Source organism: Carlito syrichta, unplaced genomic scaffold, assembly GCF_000164805.1.
Source record: "Carlito syrichta isolate Samal-C Ts95f unplaced genomic scaffold, Tarsius_syrichta-2.0.1 Scaffold305313, whole genome shotgun sequence".
NCBI lineage: Eukaryota > Metazoa > Chordata > Mammalia > Primates > Tarsiidae > Carlito > Carlito syrichta.
In genome coordinates, this window is record NW_007249409.1 from 587,079 (window position 1) to 604,694 (window position 17,616).

The 17,616-nt window shown below is 41.6% G+C and overlaps 1 protein-coding gene across 2 annotated transcripts in view; it reads left to right on the top strand.

Annotated features, from left to right (window-relative positions):
* SLC5A1 (solute carrier family 5 member 1) overlaps window positions 1-17,616 on the top strand; it is a 77,201-nt gene that overhangs the window by 26,921 nt on the left and 32,664 nt on the right. For both annotated transcript variants that reach the window (XM_008061543.1, XM_008061542.1), the window contains exons 3-5: window positions 4,232-4,336; window positions 5,331-5,390; window positions 7,699-7,803. In XM_008061543.1, coding sequence (XP_008059734.1) covers window positions 4,232-4,336; window positions 5,331-5,390; window positions 7,699-7,803 — 270 coding nt within the window. The remainder of the gene's footprint in view (window positions 1-4,231; window positions 4,337-5,330; window positions 5,391-7,698; window positions 7,804-17,616) is intronic.

Here is a 17,616-nt window from a genome sequence, read left to right on the forward strand (position 1 = left end):
GGCGTGCCCCCCTCTCCTGGCAGTTACCCACTACTGCCAATCTCACCCCCCCATCTTTGGCAGTCTACCACTACTGCTAATCCCTTTCTTATAAAATTATGATAGTTGTTCAAGGTCCACTTATGAGTGAGAACATATGGTACTCTGTTCTCTGTTTCTGTGATAGATCACTGAGTATGATATACTCTAAATCCATCCGAGCTGCTGTGAAGTCCATATGCTTGTCTTTCTTTTTGGCTGCATAATATTCCATTGTGTATATGTACCACTTTTTAAAATCCAGTCCAGCTTCGATGGGCAGTATGGTTGGTCCATGTTTTTGCTATTGTGAATAGTGCTGCAAAGGACATGGTGTGCAAGTATCTTTTTTGTAGAATGATTTGAGTTCCTCTGGGTATATTCTCAATAGGGGGATAGCTGGGTCATATGGAAGGTCAGTTTCTAGTTTTTTCAGAAATCGCCACACTGTTTTCCAGGGAGGTTGCACTAGTTTGCATTCCCACCAGCAGTGTAGAAGCATTCCTTTTTCTCCACTTTCTCACCAGCATCTGTTGTAGTTTGTTTTGTTAATGATGGCCATTCTTACTGGGGTTAGGTGATATCTCAATGTAGTTTTGATTTGCATGTCTATGTTGATTAGTGAGGCTGAGCACTTTTTCATGTTTCTGTTGGCCGCCTTTATCTCTTCTTTTGAGAAATGTCTATTCATGCCTTTTACCCGCTTTTTTAACGGGGTTGTTTGGTTTTTTCCTTTCAGAACATATGAGTTCCTTGTAGATCCTAGATATTAGGCCTTGTCAGACATATAGTTGGCAAATATTTTTTTCCATTCTGTGGGCTGGCCTCCCACTCTCTTGATGGTTTTTTTAGGCTTTGCAGAAGCTTGTCAGTTTGATGAGGTCCCACTTATCTATTTTATCTCTAATTGCATGGGCACTTGGGGTTTTGATCGGAATTGGTTGCCAGTTCCAACTTCCATAAGGGTGTCTCCTGAATTTTCTAAGGTTCTTATAGTTTGAACTATAGGTGATAGGTAGGGGTCCTGTTTCAATCTTCTGCATGTGTTCAGTCTTTTTTCCCAGCACCATTTACTGAATAGGTTCTCCTCTCCCCAGTGGTTGTTGTTGAAGGCTTTGTCAAAGATAGGTTGGTTGAGAAATTGAGGTTTTGCTTCTGGAATCTCTATCCTGTTCCATTGGTCCATATGCCTGTTCTTGTACCAATACCAGGCTGTTTTGATTGTTATAGCCTTATAGTAAAGTTTGAAGTCTGGAAGTGTGAGACCTCTTGGTTTGTTTCTTTTGCTAAGGATTGCTTTGGCTATTTGAGGTTGTTTATGTTTCCATATGAATTTCTATATTGTCATTTCCAGATCTGAGAAGAACGATGTTGGTAATTTAATGGTATTGTGTTGAATCTGTAGATTCAGACTGAGATTTTATTTTTTTTGAGACTGAGATTTTAAAAGTGCCTTGGACATTGTCAGTCTCATCATTTTTATGATTTGTTTTTGTAGGTGTGTTTATTGCTATTATCTTAGTCAGTGGGTCTTGGGTCGTATCGGGCTAGGGTAGATGTTATTTTTTTTTTTCTTTTTTTTTTTTCATTGATCAGTATTTTTTATTATGGTTTTGTGGGGTACAGTTAAGGGTTAGGTGTACAATGACGTTTCATTCAGGCACCCTGTAGATAAGAAGTGTTTTCCCATCCCCCGACAGATATTTGCTACTGTTAATCCCATCCCCCTCCCCCCCATAGTTTCCCAGTACCATCAGTCATTTTCTCATAGTATTGCATTGGATGTTCAAGGTCCATTATATGAGTGAGAACATGTGATATTCGGATTTTTGTTTTTGTGAGAGGTCACTCAGTATTATAGACTCTAGTTCCATCCAGGTTGCAGCGAAATTCATGATTTTGTTCTTTTTTATGGCTGCGTAGTATTCCATCATGTATATGTACCACATTTTTAAAATCCAGTCCTCTTTTGATGGGCAGCATGGTTGTTTCCAGGTGGTAGATGTTATTTTATTACCTTAGTCTAATATATATTTGTCTATTATTTTGAAGAGAAAAAATTTTGGGCTAGGTGTGGAATCACAACATTTAACAGTTGGGGTTCACAGCAGTTAGGAAATCATTGGCTCCATGCCCCTCTTATTGACAAAGTGACTGAGACCCAGAAGCTTCTTTTAGGTGATTCCGTTCAAGAAAATTGTCAGTATTTACTGAGAGCTGGTATTGGGCTAGACCCTATAATCACTGTGTTTTTGGAGGCTGAAATGGCAGGATTGCTTTAGGTTAGGAGTTCAAGACCAGCCTGGGCAACATAGTGAGACACTGTCTCTATAAACAACAACAACAAAACCAATTTTATTTTGAGTTTGAGATATATGCTTATCTATATATATGCTTATCTGTATGCTTATATATGCATATATATGCTTATCACTTTAAAGAAAAACTTTACTATGACCTCAATGTTTATATGTTTGTTAATTTAGAGATGAGCTATTTTGTTGTGAATTTAATGTTCATATATGCTTATTACTTGAAAGAAAAACAATTTTACTATAGGCTTAATGCCACCAAATGTAAATGACTCCATTTTAAAACATTAAAATCACAAATCATTATTATATATCAAACTTCTTTCTGCCTCTCAATTGACGTATGCCTTTCCCATTTGAAGGGGGCATCTTTGCTTAGTTGGGATACTTTCTCTTTGATGTCTGCATGATTGACTTCTTTTATCTTCCAATCTCAACTTAAAGGTTTTAATTATAATATAATTCTCTAAAATTAGAGAAAGTTTGCTGAGGGATCTTCTCTGACTCTTCAATCTCATCACTTTATCATATCCTCTTGCTTCTCTTCATAGCACTTACCGCACTTTTCTTTCTTTTTGTTGTTCACTTATTTACATTTATTGTGTTTGAATATAAACTTCTTCACAGTAGGGATTTTGTCTGTGTTATTCACAACTGAATCTCCAGTATCTAGACTAGTTCTAAACATGTTTAGTAGATGCTAAGTTAATATTTGTTGAATAAATGAATGAATGTGCACATATACCACTGTCTTTTTCTCATCATTCAGAGATCTCCTTCTGGTCAGGCCTTTAGGGATCTTTCTCTCCTCTGACTTAGCATTTGGCAATATACTGGGGACAGGAGCTGGAATAGTTAGGACAGTCTCTTGGAGTGATCTGTTTTTTGGAAATATAAGTTGTGTTCCAGATTTGGGCCATCTCAAGGACTTTAGACAAATAACTAAAAGCTTTCCCCACCATCTGCTTAGCAAGGATAGGAATAATTATACCTGTTTGGTGCTTATCAAGTGATGCAGCTGTACCTTCTCTTCCTTGGTATAGGACTCTAGGACTTTCTGGAATTCTTTCTGACCTTAAATGCAATTGAATTGATGACATGATATTATGATTGGTCAGTGCAAGATACTGCTCTTGTTTCACCTGATATTTTCTTCTTTGTTTCCCATTCACAATCCCATCCCCTTTACCTTGTTCAGTCTTTCACTCTTGGGTATTTAATATTTAGCCTTCCAATCTGTCCTCTAATCTATGCTTTTTGACCTATGTCTATATGTCTTGAAAAATGCAGCATTTTGTGCATGTGCCTGTGTGGTCTCTAGAAACTTTGTAAAAAAATATCATGTGAGTTTAGAGAGTTATTATTATTAATATCACTTCTTATTGCTATGGATGTCCAATGGAATCACATAACTGAAAGTTAGGAATCACTTGGGTGTCATTGGTTCTATGTCTCTCCTTATTTGACAAGAGGACTGAGGCCCAGAGTTTTCTTTTACATTATTCTTTTCAAGAAAATTGTCAATATTTACTGAGAGCTGGTATTGGGCTAGACTCTAAGCCACCAGGCTTGTTGGAGGATATGGAGGTGAACAACCTTGCAGGAGACTTTGAGGGGAAGCCTTGCAGGCCTTGGGCATTGGGTTCACAGAAAACATACACATGATCTGATTTAGGGATACATCCCAGTGCTCCTTCCCCAATCCTCTCTGTCTCATATTTACTATTTTCTAAGTTTCCACCTCTGCCTTCTGAGCTAGTCAGTGATCCTCGCAGACCTCCATACAGTAGACTCTGTTCCTTCCTGTCCTCTTGGCTGACATGTCTCTTCTCTCTCTGGTCTGCTCTGAGTGTCCTGGTTGAACACAGAGTTCTCACCTGATTTTATCTTTGTGTTTCCAGATTGGAGCCTCTCTCTTCGCTAGTAACATTGGAAGTGGCCACTTTGTGGGGCTGGCTGGGACAGGAGCGGCTGCTGGCATTGCCACTGGGGGCTTTGAATGGAATGTGAGTAACACCAGAGATACAGCGCCCTGGAGCTGGAAGAAGCCCTAGCAGTCAGTAGGTTCATCTGTACTCAGAGAAGCTCAGGGGAACCCCTAGGGCCGCCCTGGGATGCAGATAGAGGAGAGACATGGCTTCAGGAGCCCCAGGTTTCTGCTATCCTTCTATCAGAGTAGCTTGATAAAACCACTGATATGACAGCAATTGTATTTCTTTTATTTCCCCTTGGTGTTAAAAAGCCAAAGCCAGGGCTGCGGTGGGAGGATTGCTTGAACCCAGGAGATTGAGGTTACAGTGAGCTTTGATTGCATCACTGCACTCCAACCTGGCTGACAGAGGCGAGACCCTATCTCTAAAAGAAAAAAAGAAAAGAAAAACGATAATTTAAACAAACAAAAACCCTCCACTCTTCAACCATGTTGGAAGTTAAAAAATGCTTACTATAAGATTTCTATTATTATTGTTGTTGTTGTTGTTGTTCTTAAAGCTCTCTAAATGGCATTTTACACCTTGTAAGTCAGAGAAGAGGCAAAGGAGAACTCAGAGCTCTGACTGAGATACAGGGCTATGTTTTTGGTGAGCAGGTCCCAGGTCTCCCCACTGATATTGCCCAACTGCTGTTTCCATGGGTCATTAGGGATGGTCTTCAGAGCCAAAAAAAAAAGGAAAATTCTGGGTGATTTTTCTTTGTTTTTTTTTTTTGAGTTGGAGTCTCACTCTGTCACCCAGCCTGGAGTGCAGTGTCATGCTCATGGTCACCACAGCCTTGGACTCTGGAGATCCTTTTGTCTGTCTAATTTTTAAAAAAATTTATTGTATAAATGAGGTCTCACCAAGTGCCCAGGCTGGTCTTGAACCCCTAGACTCAGGTAATCCTCCCACCTCTGCCTCCTAAAGTGCTGGGATTACAGGTGTGAGCCACCGTGCCTGGTTGGGTGATTTTTGTGCAGCAGTTGCCTGGTTCCTCCTGGTTTTAATCCTCTCATTTTGATTTCAGGCCCTGGTTTTGGTGGTTGTGCTGGGCTGGGTGTTTGTCCCCATCTACATTAAGGCTGGGGTAAGTATCTGCTCTGTTATTCCATTTCCTGCTGGCAAATATATCTGTGAGCTTTGTCCTCTTAGAAGGCAGAAGAGACTTTATGGGATAAAAGGCAAAGGAAACCTGTGGGTCAGTTTGCACTCCCTGGTTATAAAGTTTCTGACTGCCCACAAGGGTACAAACAGATCTGCTGGGCCTGGATCTGTTACTCTTTCCAATTCACAATCACGACTTTTCACTCCCCTAAACAACCTCACTCTATTCAGACCCTTCAAAGCATCATGTCTCCCTACTTGTGCTGCCCTGCCATGCATTTGCTCATAATGGATAACTGTCTGTAACCTCTGCCCCTAAAAGGAGGGCAGCTTGAGAAAAAGAACTATATTTTCCCATCATTTACTTACATCAACAGCTCTTGTTTGCTGAGCACGCAGCTGGCACCTAACTATCAAATGCATGCTGGATCTCCTGCTGGCCTCCTGCTGGAGAGGATGCGTGAGAAAGGGAATGCTTCTTCTACACTGTTGGTGGAAGTGTAAACTAATACAACCTCTGTGGAAGACAGTGTGATGATTCCTAAAAGATCTAAAAATTGATTTTCCATACAACCCAGCAATCCCTCTTCTGGGAGTATACCCAGAGGAACTCAAATCATTATGTAACAAAGATACCTGCACACGCATGTTTATCACAGCATTATTCACAACAGCAAAAGCATGAACCCAAGTGTGCTTCCCATCAAAAGTGGACTGGATAAAAAAAATGTGGTACATATACATGATAGAATATTACACAGCCATAGAAGGACAAGATTATGAACTTTGCAGCAACTTGGATGTATTTAGAGTCTATCATACCCAGTAATCTATGACAGAAACAAAGGACTGAGGATCACACGTTCTCACTTATAGGCAGACCCTGAACATTTACTATGATACTATAAGAAAAGTTTTAGCAGTAGCAGGACACTGCCAGGGGAGGGAGGAAGGGCACGTAACATCAATAAGGGTGCCTGATCTCAAACCAGGCAAAGTGGGGATCAAAGGGAGACCCAGACTTTATCTGTTTGATGAGCACTTATCTACCTAATCCTAAATTGTACCCCACACCTTTAAAAAAACATCATGAATTCAGTGGGATATAATGAGCACTTACTACTTGTAAGTCTAAACATTAGGAACTGAATGCAATATGAAAGAGACGCAGGGCAGATTGCATCTTCTGGAGGCTCACATGTGACATGTGTCTGATCCCAGCAGACAACAGGCTCAGGGTTGAGGAAACAAGACAGAATCAGTGGCTGGAACGTGCAGAAAGGAACTGGGAGAACAGTTGGGCAGTCCTGCAGCCTCAACCCTTGGCACTGCCTGTGTGCCAAGCATGGTGACGTGGACATCCAGCCTGGACAACTTGTTGGGTGCTCTGGGAAGATGCTGCTGGTGTGGTGATGTCTTGTTTGCAACAGGTGCTCTGTTGCACACACACACACACACACACACACACACACACACACACACATCACACACACACGCTCACAATCATCCCTCCATTTCTAAGAGGAATTGGTTCCAGGATCCCTTGAGGATACTGAAATCCATGGAAGCTCAAGTCTCTGAAATAAAATGATGTGGTATGTAGTATTTGCATATAACCTAAGTACATCCATATGTGTGTATACACACATGCACATATATATACACTCATACTCGTGCAGGACAAAGATCTGCCTCCTTAGTTATGCCAGTCATATAAACTGGTGTTTATTGGAAACTTTCTTTTTTTAAAAAAAGAAAAATGAAAAAAAGAAAAAATCTAGTTTGTTCCAAAAGTAAATTAGAGAGAGAGAGAGAGAGAGAGAGAGAGAGAGAGAGATTCATCTCCCCAAATAGGAGAGGGGGCCAAAGCTTAGAAAAACATGACCTGACCAGTGCTTAATGAAACAATGGCAAATGATGGGGGTGGGGTGAGAGAGAGAGACAGAGAGACAGAGAGAGGGAGAGGAGATTTGCTTCTCCAAGGTAGAGGAGGGGGCAAAGAGCACATGGCCATACCATAGCTCAGCAAAGCAATGGCCTATTGGCTACTTTCTATGTGCAGCGATAACATCCAGCTACTCCTATAGTAGTAGGGCATATGGGATTAAAAGGTGCACATGCTGGGGATCAGGGGTCATCTGGCCCCCTTGTAGACCTCCCTGGCCAATGAGGATTATGAATCATTGACCACACTTCTGTGGCTCTGATACCCAGGTGAATCTCACTGCTCTGCCTACTCTGGGCCCTCTGGTCACTCTGGTTGGCAGTGACTTCCCTTGCATCCCATGCAGGTGGTGACAATGCCAGAGTACCTGCAGAAGCGGTTTGGAGGAAAGCGGATCCAGGTCTACCTTTCCATCCTGTCCCTGCTGCTCTACATTTTTACCAAGATCTCGGTGAGTCTATGGCCCTGGTGGGCTGGGCAATGGCTGTCTCAGAAGCTATACACTCTCACTCCCAGCATAGCTGCCCACCAAGAGGCAGCTTTATACATTTCTATTAACTTGGTCCCTTAGGGTAAAGTCTTATTTCACAGGACAAGGTGTCAATGGAATTCATGGACTTCCTTGTCTTTCGCTGTGGTGCAGGTTGAAAACATAAACAGCTTTAAGAAGGCCAAGAGAAACTGTTCTTAACAGAAGTTTAAAAGAGAGTTAAGGATAGAACTACCATATGATCTAGCAGTCCCGCTACTGGGTATATATCCAAAATAATTGAAATCAGAATGTCAAGGAGATGTCTGCATTCCCATGTTTACTGAAGCACTATTCACAATAGCCAAGATACGTAAATGTCCATCAATGGATATGAATGGACAAAGAAAATGTGATATATACACAATGAAATACCATTCAGCCTTATACAATAAGGAAATCTTGCCGTCTGTGCCCACATGGATGAACTTGGAGGACATTATGTTAAGTGAAATAAGCCAGGCACAGAGAGACAAACGCCACGTAATTTCACTTGTATGTGAAATCTAAAAAAGGTGAATTATTAGAAGCAGAGAGTAGACGGGTAGGTATCAAGGCCAGGAGGATGGAAGTGTTGGGAGATGTTGGTCAAAGAAGACAAACTTTCAGTTAGGTAGGAGGAATAAGTTCAAGAGATCTATTGTACATCGTGGTGATTACAGTTACTAACAATGTATTATATTTTGAAAATCACTAAGAAAAATTTTAAGTGTTTTCACCACAAAAAAATGATATATGAGGTAATGCATATGTTAATTAGCTCAATTTAGCCATTCCACGATGTATACATATCTTAAAATATCATGCCGCACATGATAAATATGTACAAATTTTATTTGTCAATTAAAGTAAAAGGGGAGTTAGGAATCTCTAAGGACTAGCCCCAATCTTAGAGATAGCTATGGGCCTTTGTGCCCTTTCAGGGTAAAATCTGACTCCCTGTGACTTTTCTGATGCATTTAGGCAGTGAGTGCCAACTCTGGAAGGGACTGCTGAGATTCTGTCTTCTTTTAGGAATAGAAAAATGAAAACCCTGGAGATAGAAAGTACTTCTTAGGATCCTGAATCAGGAGTAGAATCCAGGCCTCTGGATCTTAATTTACTGTCCTTTTCTCTGCAGGAGGTGCCTTGTATTTGCTTAGAATCTCCCTGGGCTTTTACTTGTTAACTCTGGGAGAATTTTTCTCTCTCTGAAGCCAACCCCAGGGGTTGCTCCCCTACCAGGTAGCCCGTTCCCTCTGCCAGCCTGGAGCTGCAGGCCCCACTCAGCGGAGTTGAGATTTCTCACGGTTTGGCTGACACTGAATGCCTTTGAAAACTGGGCAGACACTGAGATGCCTTTGAAGGCTTGGCTGACCTACTGAGCAAACCTTATTTTCCTTCTTTATTTCACTTCATTTTCCTTGAAAGTGTTCAAGTCAATTTCTCTTGATGTAAAAAAGAAAAAAGCACAAACAAACAAACAAACAAACAAATCCCGGGAAACCACTGAGAATCTGAGCTAATCCCCTGACAGCCCAAACAATGGTGGGAAGAAGAACTTTTGCTTATTAGTTTTTGTTGGTATTTTTCTGTCCCTAAGGTGGTTGTCAGTCTGATAAAGTTTAAAGCAACAGTGAGAAAAAGAAAATAAAATATATGAATGATAAGGAGTAAGAGAAAGAAATTAGCCAGGTGCGGTGGTGCATGATTAACCCCAAGTCCTACATGTCCTACAAGTCCTAGCTATTTGGGAGACTGAGGCTGGAGTATCACTTGAGCCCAGGATGTTGAGGCTGCAGTGAGCTATGATTATGCCACTGTACTCCAGCTTGGGTGACTGGGTGACAGAGTAAGAACCTGTCATTAAAAAAAAAAAGAAAAGAAAAGAGAATTTTGGTAAGAAAATGACTTAGGAGAATAATTAGTGGAAACTAGGCTCCTGGTCTTTTCCACTGCTGACTAGGAGGTGACTTGGGACAAATGACATAAGCGCTCTAGAGCTTAACTTCTTCATGGGGATGATAATTCCTGCTTTGCCTAGTTCATTGAGTGTTGGTGAAGATCAAGTAAGTTTATCTTAAAACATAAAGTGTTATTTAGATGTAAAACATGCTGATGATGGACAAGGCTAATTGAGAACCCTCAACACTCTGCGAGAAGCTCTCTGGGTTGCAGTAGGGCAGAGAGAGAAGTGGTGTTTTCTGAGACCACATAGGGAGTGGCTCCAGCTTTTGCCCTTAGCCAGCAGTTACAAAGTGCTCATTGCTCTATCAAAAGGGTTATTTCATGGGCTACGGTCAGTTTTCCTCCCTCCTCTTATTCTCCTCTGCCCAAGCACCAAAGGTGAGATTGGACTAATCTCAGCATCTTGGAAAAGGTCTGCCAGGGCTGAGGTCTGAGTTGAGTTGGAACTGAACTGAACCTTCTACTCTAGCTAGGTAGGGTGCTAGAAACACAGTTGCCAGTGCCTTTATTTCCTGGTTATTTAAAATGGGACAAAAGCCATAGTAAATTATATTTGCATTTTTTATTATAGAAAATTTCAAGCTACATAAGCCAAAGTAGAATAGTATAACAGGCACTAATGAACTTAATATTGATCACTTGGCTTTAACAATTATCTACATTTTTCCATTTTCAGTTCATCTATCCTCTTCCACTTTTTTTTTTAAAAGCAGGATTTATTGAGAGGACAGAAAAGCTCCCACAGTGGGAGGGGACCCAAGGGGGCTGCCCCTTCCACTTTTTTTTTAGCAGTATTTTAAATCAAATTCCAGATATCATGTCATTTGACTGTAATTATTCAGAATGCACCTTTGACTTTTGAAAACCATAATATCACATCTAACAAAATTTACATTGATTTCTTAATTTAGGTAATTTAATACCTTGTCCATATTCAAATTTTCTTGATTATCTAAAAAATGTTTTCTTACAGTTAGTTTGTCTGAATCAGGATCCAAACAAAGTCTTCACATTGCATTTGGTTGTTATTTATTTATTTATTTTGACTTGGAGTCTCACTCTGTCGCCCAGGCTGGAGTGCAGTGGAACGCTCACGGTAAACCCAGCGTCGACATGCAAGACTCAGGTGATCCTTCCACCTCAGTCTTCCCAGTAGCTGGAACTACAGGTGCACACTACAATGCCCAGCTAATTTTTTGATTTATTGTAGAGATGAGGTCTCACCTAGTTGCCCAGGGTGTTCCCGAACCTGTGGGCTCAGGCTATCCCCTCACCTCTGCCTCACAAAGTCCTGGGATTACAGGCTTGAGCCACTGTGCCCAACTGTTCGTTCTTCCTTTAAAGGACATACATATAAACACGTCTTCAACCTACCACAATTGTTTTTCCCTTTTTTATTATTGTCTTCCTATCCTGGCCTACATGAACAAATTTTTTTCTTTTTCTGTTTTTGGAGCTTCTTCATATATTCTGGATGCTAGACCCTTACCAAATACATGACTTGCAAATGTTTTCTCCCATTCTGTAGGTTGTATTTTCATTTTCTCAATAGTGTCCTTATATGCACAAAGGTTTTAAATCTTGGGGAAGTTCAGTTTATCTATTTTATCTTCCGTTGCTCATGCTTTTGGTATAATTTCTAAGAATCCATTGCCTAATCCAAGGCATGAAAATGTACCCTTATGTTTTCTCTTTAGAGTTTTATAGTTCTAGCTCTTAGGTTTAGGACTTTGATTCTTTTTGAGTTAATTTTTATGTATGATGTGAGGTAGGGGTCCAACTTTAACTTTATTCTTTTATATGTGGATTTACAGTTCTTCTGGCACTATTTGTTGACGAGAATATTGTTTCCCCACTGAATGGTCTTAATTAAGTTTTTTCACAACTCAATGGAAACATGCTCTCATCGATAAGGCCGATAGAGTTTTGTTTTGGAGTTGGGACTGACACCTAGAAATGGTGTTCCCTTCATGTGCAGCTTCCTGATTTGAATCACTTCTGCCCTTGACCTTTGCCTTTGTGCTTTCTCCACTAAGGACATGGTTTGGCCTCCTTCTCTTTCTTCTCCCTTCTTTCAGGGTTTATTTTTAGTTACAAGATGAAAAGCCTGGGATTTTCATTAGAGACTAGTGTGCACAGCTTGGACTGGGAAATACTGGGAGGACTGGAAAAATCAGGCCTTGGCTTCCTGAAGGTGGGAAAGGCATCCATTAAGAAAAGAAAAAGAAATGTAAGCGGGAGAGTGGGGAGGTCACACTGGAAGGAGCAGGAGGCTGGTGAGAGAATCATTCTCTAGTGCAGCTTGTGAGTTGCACATAGAGAAGGGCACAGGACTTCTCTTTCTCCTAGGCAAGTGTTCTCCAAGTCCACAGTTCAAGCGAGTGAAAGTCTGTTGACTACAGTTGCCATGGCAAGGGCACTCTTTGCCCTCGGAGGTGATGTAGGGGTGGTCATATAAATAACCTAAGTGTTCAACCTCTCTCCCTCCCTTTTCTTTTACCTCACCTATTTTTCAGGTTACTGATTAAACCTCCTTAGACTTGGGAGCCCCCAGGGAGTCAAGGAACAACTTCCTTCAACTCAGATCCTGATGGGGTACACCCCCCAGAAGTCATCTTTTTCTAAATTTTGTTTTTGAATTGTACCTGTGTAGGTTGCTCCTTTTCTGTGTGATTTCTGAGGCTCCTTATTGGAGGTGCTGACCAATGTTATACTTGGTCTACTCACTGCCCAAGGCCAGTGATCCTTGGACAAATGCATAAGAAAAATGATAGCTGTCCTTTATTTAGTGCCACTGCCTTCATTTAGTCTTTATTTACACGCTCTCCAGTTCTCATAAGAGTGCTGCATGAAAACTGGGTGTGGTGGCTCCAGCCTGTAGTTCCAGTTACATGGGAGGCTGAGGCAGGAACACTGCTTAAACCCAGGATTGAAGGCTGCAGTGAACCACTGTGGTGTCACTGCATCATTGCACTCCAGTCAATTAACATTGACTGAGATGCTGTCCCTAAACACACACACACACACACACACACACACACACACACACACGTACTGCATGGATAGAGATTCCTCTCTTATTTTCCACTTCCTGAAAGAGAAAACCGGCTCTCAGAGAAGTTAGGTAATTTGCCCCAAATCACATAGCTAGAAAGTATATGACAAAGCCAGCATTGGAACCCAGGTCTCTAGTCCCAAAGTCTATTCTCCTTACAGTTCTGCACTGTGCTTAAGTGGGATAAAGGTAGAGAGTGACAGAATGGGGTAGATCATCTAGTCCTATGCCTTCATTTTACAGATGGAGAACTTGAGTTCCAGAGAGGGGAAGGGACTTCCTGAGTTAAACAGGAGCAGAACTGGAATGAGAAGCAAGTTCCCCGACACTGAATCCAAACTTGACATTATGTCCCTCTTTCCTTCCAAGTCTTTCATTCTTCCAGTACTAAGTAGGTTAAAGTTCAAGACCCTGGGAAAAATTAAGAGAGCCAGTTAAATGAACCTCACAATATAAATGAGTTACTGAACACTGGGTACCAGGTCCACTCTCAGAGGGAAAGAGGGCCTGCTAGACGTCTAGACTTCGCCAGCACACAATTTACTTATGTAGTAAATCCTTGCATGTGCCCCTCAGCTCTTAAAAAAAATGAGTTGCTGAGAGCAGAATTTGAGAAGACTATGAGGAAAGACACCCTGTACACTGGGTGTATAAAGGATCTGAGGAGGGCCATCTAGGCAGAGAGAAGGGGAGAGAGGGATGCAGACAGGCATTGTCTATGTAAATTCGACTGGTTTCAGGTTCACAAAGGTCATAGAGCATGAATTTTTATTTTTATTTTTCTAGGAGACAGAGTCCTGCTCTGTCACCCAGGCTGGAGTGCAGTGATGAAATTATAGCTCACTGTAACCTCAAACTCCTGGGCTCAAGTGATCTTCCTGCCCCAGCCTCCTAAGTGCTAAGACTACAGGTGTTCACCACCATGCCTAGCTAATTTTTAATTTTTTTCAAGGAGATGGGGTCTCGCTATGGCCCCCAGGCTGGTCTCTGACTCCTGGCCTCTAGCGATCCTCCCACTTCATTTTCCCAAAGTATTGGGATTACAGGTATGAGTCACCACGCCTGACTGAGCATGACATTTTTTTTTTTTTGAGTTGGAGTCTCACTCTGTCGCCCAGACTGGAGTGCAATAGCCGCTTCCGGCCACTGCAGCCTCGACCCTCTGGGCTCCGGAGATCCTTCCTCCTCAGCCTTCCGAGTAGCTGGAATTACAGGCATGCGCTACCACACCCGGCTAATTTTTTGATTTATTGTAGAGATGAGGTCTTGCTGCCCCAGGCGGGTCTCGAACCCGTGGGCTCAGGCGATCCACTCACCTCAGCCTCCCAAAGGCGCGGGATTACAGGCTGAGCCACAGAGCCTGGCTGAGCATGACATTTTAAAAAGCCTAAAATTACACTGATGTAAGCTGTACCTGCTAGGAGCTCACATCAAGCTACACAAGAGTGCAATCTTATAACAAAAGAAAAGAACTGTTGGCTACTGAAGTATGGTAGTAAGGTATTTATATTGCCCTCAGAGATGATCCATTTTGTGTGTGTGTGGGGAAAGGCATGAGTGTTTTGTGGTGGGGGAGTGGAGGAGAGGGATTGTGTGAGGTTTGTGTCCAGACGGGGAACAACCAGAGAGCTGCGCAGAAGGCGTGGGGAGGATGCAGGGAGCCAGTGTGTGTGTAACTGACAGGAGAGAGAAAGCAAAGGGCATTGCCATTTTGTAGTCACGTTCTTTTGGGCTCTGTGACGCAGAATTGATAGTCCTTCCTTGAGCTCCTGAATATGATTGACTCCCTCAGCACTCTGCCTTATCAGGCTCTGAGAAGCATTCTGTTCTGTAACATTTCCTGGCATTGTGTATCTTATTCAAATGTTCACAATCACTTGAGATAAAGCCTCAGATTTTATGAGTTACACGTGATGACTGAATGTCCATGTCCTCATTTGTATTTCCAGGGACTCAGATCACGGGGGCAGTAAACGCTTACAGAAAAGCCACTGTCCATTTTGGATCCTTAGGTGAAAATAGTAGCTTTGGCTTTTGCTTAAGGTTTGAATGCTCATTACCTAGACAGTTCACTTTTGCAAATGGAAAGAGAAATTTGAGTGATGGGGCTTTTCCAGCTGAAACCTCATTGCTTGGCAGTATTTATTGGGTGCTCAGATATATCTTGGTTCGGTCTTGAACGGGCGGCAAACACACATATATCAAATCACAGAATCTCAAAACATCAGAGCTGCAGTGAAGCAACCTCCCTAAGCCTCACAGAGACTGTTACTCCCAGAATTTTTTTCAAATGGGGTCTATGTTTTTATTGTTCCCCATGAGTCCCACGAACTTTGTTCAGTCAAACTTTCACAGTGATGACAACAAAGCCCCTGTGCTAAATCCAACCCACTCTCTGTTTTTGTAAATAAAATTTCATTAGAATGTAGCCAAGTGCATTTACTTATGTTGTCTATGGCTGCTCTCATACCTTAACCACAGAGTTTGACAGTGAAGGTCAATACAAAGCCTAAAATATTTACTACCTAACCCTTTACAGAAAAAGTTTGCCAGTCTCTTGGCCTAGAGGACCTAGAGTCATTTTCTATTTATTTCAAGCTGGTTTTGCTTAGCAGCATTGGGGAAGTTTTCTTGCTTCCCTCCCTCCTTCTCTCCTTCCACTTCTTCCCTTCCCTCTTCCCCTCTCTCCCTCCTTTCTTCCTTACCTTTCCTCTTCTCATTCCCTCCCTCCCTCCTTCCTTCCTCTCTCTCTTTCCCCCCTTCTTTCCTTCCTTCCCTCTCCTCCTTCCCTCTCTCTTTCCTTCTTTCAACTCCCTCCCTCCCTTCCCTCCTTTCTTCCTGTCTCTTTTCCCTCCCTCCCTCCCTCTCTTCCTCCTCCCTTATTTCTCTCTCTCTCTTTCAAGGGCTAACAGAAGTTTAGGGAAGGAGCAATCTAGGATAAACTGTGAAATAAACGACCTCATAGGATTATGAGGACAGTTCTTTTTCTTTAAAACAAAGCTGGTGGTATATTTCCTATACAGTCCCCTAGTTTTATAAGTGAAAAATTTAATGGATGCCTCAAACATACAAAGAAAAGCACAAGAATAATATAGCAAACACCTTCATATCCACCACTCAGATTTTATAGATCTAAACAATTTATCCCCTCTTTAAAAAAAATAAAGCATAACAGATATAACTAAGAGTATCTCTGTACCTCCTCTTTATACTATTTCCCTAAAAGATAATATGCTATCTTGAATTTAGTATGTACCCTTCTAGTCTATGTTTTTGCGTTTTTGATACATATATAGTGTATCCATTTGTCCATAAAGAATATATGGTGGGCTAGATGCAGTGGCTCAAGCCTGTAATCTCAACACTTTGGGAGGCCGAGGCAAGAGGATTGCCTGAGCCCAGCCTGGGTAACATGGTGAGATCTCGTCTCTACAGTAAATCAGAAAATTAGCCGGGAGTGGTAGCATGCTCCTGTAGTTCTGGCTACTTGGAAGGCTGAGGCGATAGCATCGTTGGAGCCCAGCAAGTTGACGCTGGGGTGGCTGTGAACGTGCTACCGCACTCCAGCCTGGGCAACGGAGTGAGACTCTAACACACACACACACACACACACACACAAAGGGAAGATATTGTGACTTAAAATCTTTTCTCTCCCCACATTTGAAACTTTATGAAAAATGCAACAATGGCCTTAAAAGCAAATTTTTGGCATGGGGGTAACACCTGTAATCCTCTAACTCTGATACAAATATTTTCATATTTTGACTTTGTCAGATTATGTGCATTCTTTTACAAAGTTGCAATCAGAATATGCATACCATTTTGTTGTCTTCTCCCCACTCTAAGCATCAAATTGTAAACATTTTTCCAGTTTGTCCTCAAAATTAACATAATTGCTGATATACAATTTTTAGTAAGCTATCTTAAAACCTCTGGTGGACAAAAATCTCTTGACAGTAGTCACTTTTGAGCAGAGTGTTGGAAGTGGGGCTACTTTTACTTTTCAATGTATAACTTTCTGTGTTTTGAAATCTCACACAAATTATTTTATTAAAAATTTTTATTTTACAAGGATACCTGCATAATGACCATTTGTATACCTGGCCCTGAATTGTACCCTACATTTAAAAAAATTGCAGAAAGTAAAAAAAAAATTTATTTGTAAAGTAAATGAAATATTAAAAAAAATCATGTTCTCTGCAGAAAATATTCCAGAAAGGAGGTCCCTTACTTTTCAGCATTGTAATGTGTGCAGGTGGAAGGATCTCTTGAGACTAGGAGTTTGATACCAGCCTGGGCAACAAAGTGAGACCCCATCTCTACAAAATTAAAAAAAAAAATTAGCTGGGTGTGGTGGCGCATGCCTGTAGTCTTAGCTCCTTGGGAGGCTGAGGTGGGAGGATCACTTGAACCCATGAGTTTGGGATTACAGTGAGCTATAATCGAACCACTGCACTCTTGCCTGGGTGAACGCTGCCTCAAAAAAAAAAAAAAAAGGATGCATGAATCTGGGAGAAGTTTGGGCAGTTAGGGAGAACCTAAGACTAATGTCAGAGCAACTGAACTAGAGTGGATTTGCTCAGCTGGAGACAGCTACATGAGCTTAGCTGTCCCTAGGCTCTCCTGCTGGCTTTTGGGGTTCTAAGGGCAGAATTCATCTCTGAAGACAGGAGTGACTCATGGAAGGAAGACTGTGTCCTAAGTGTCTTCAATCTTTCCGGGAGTTTTTCTTA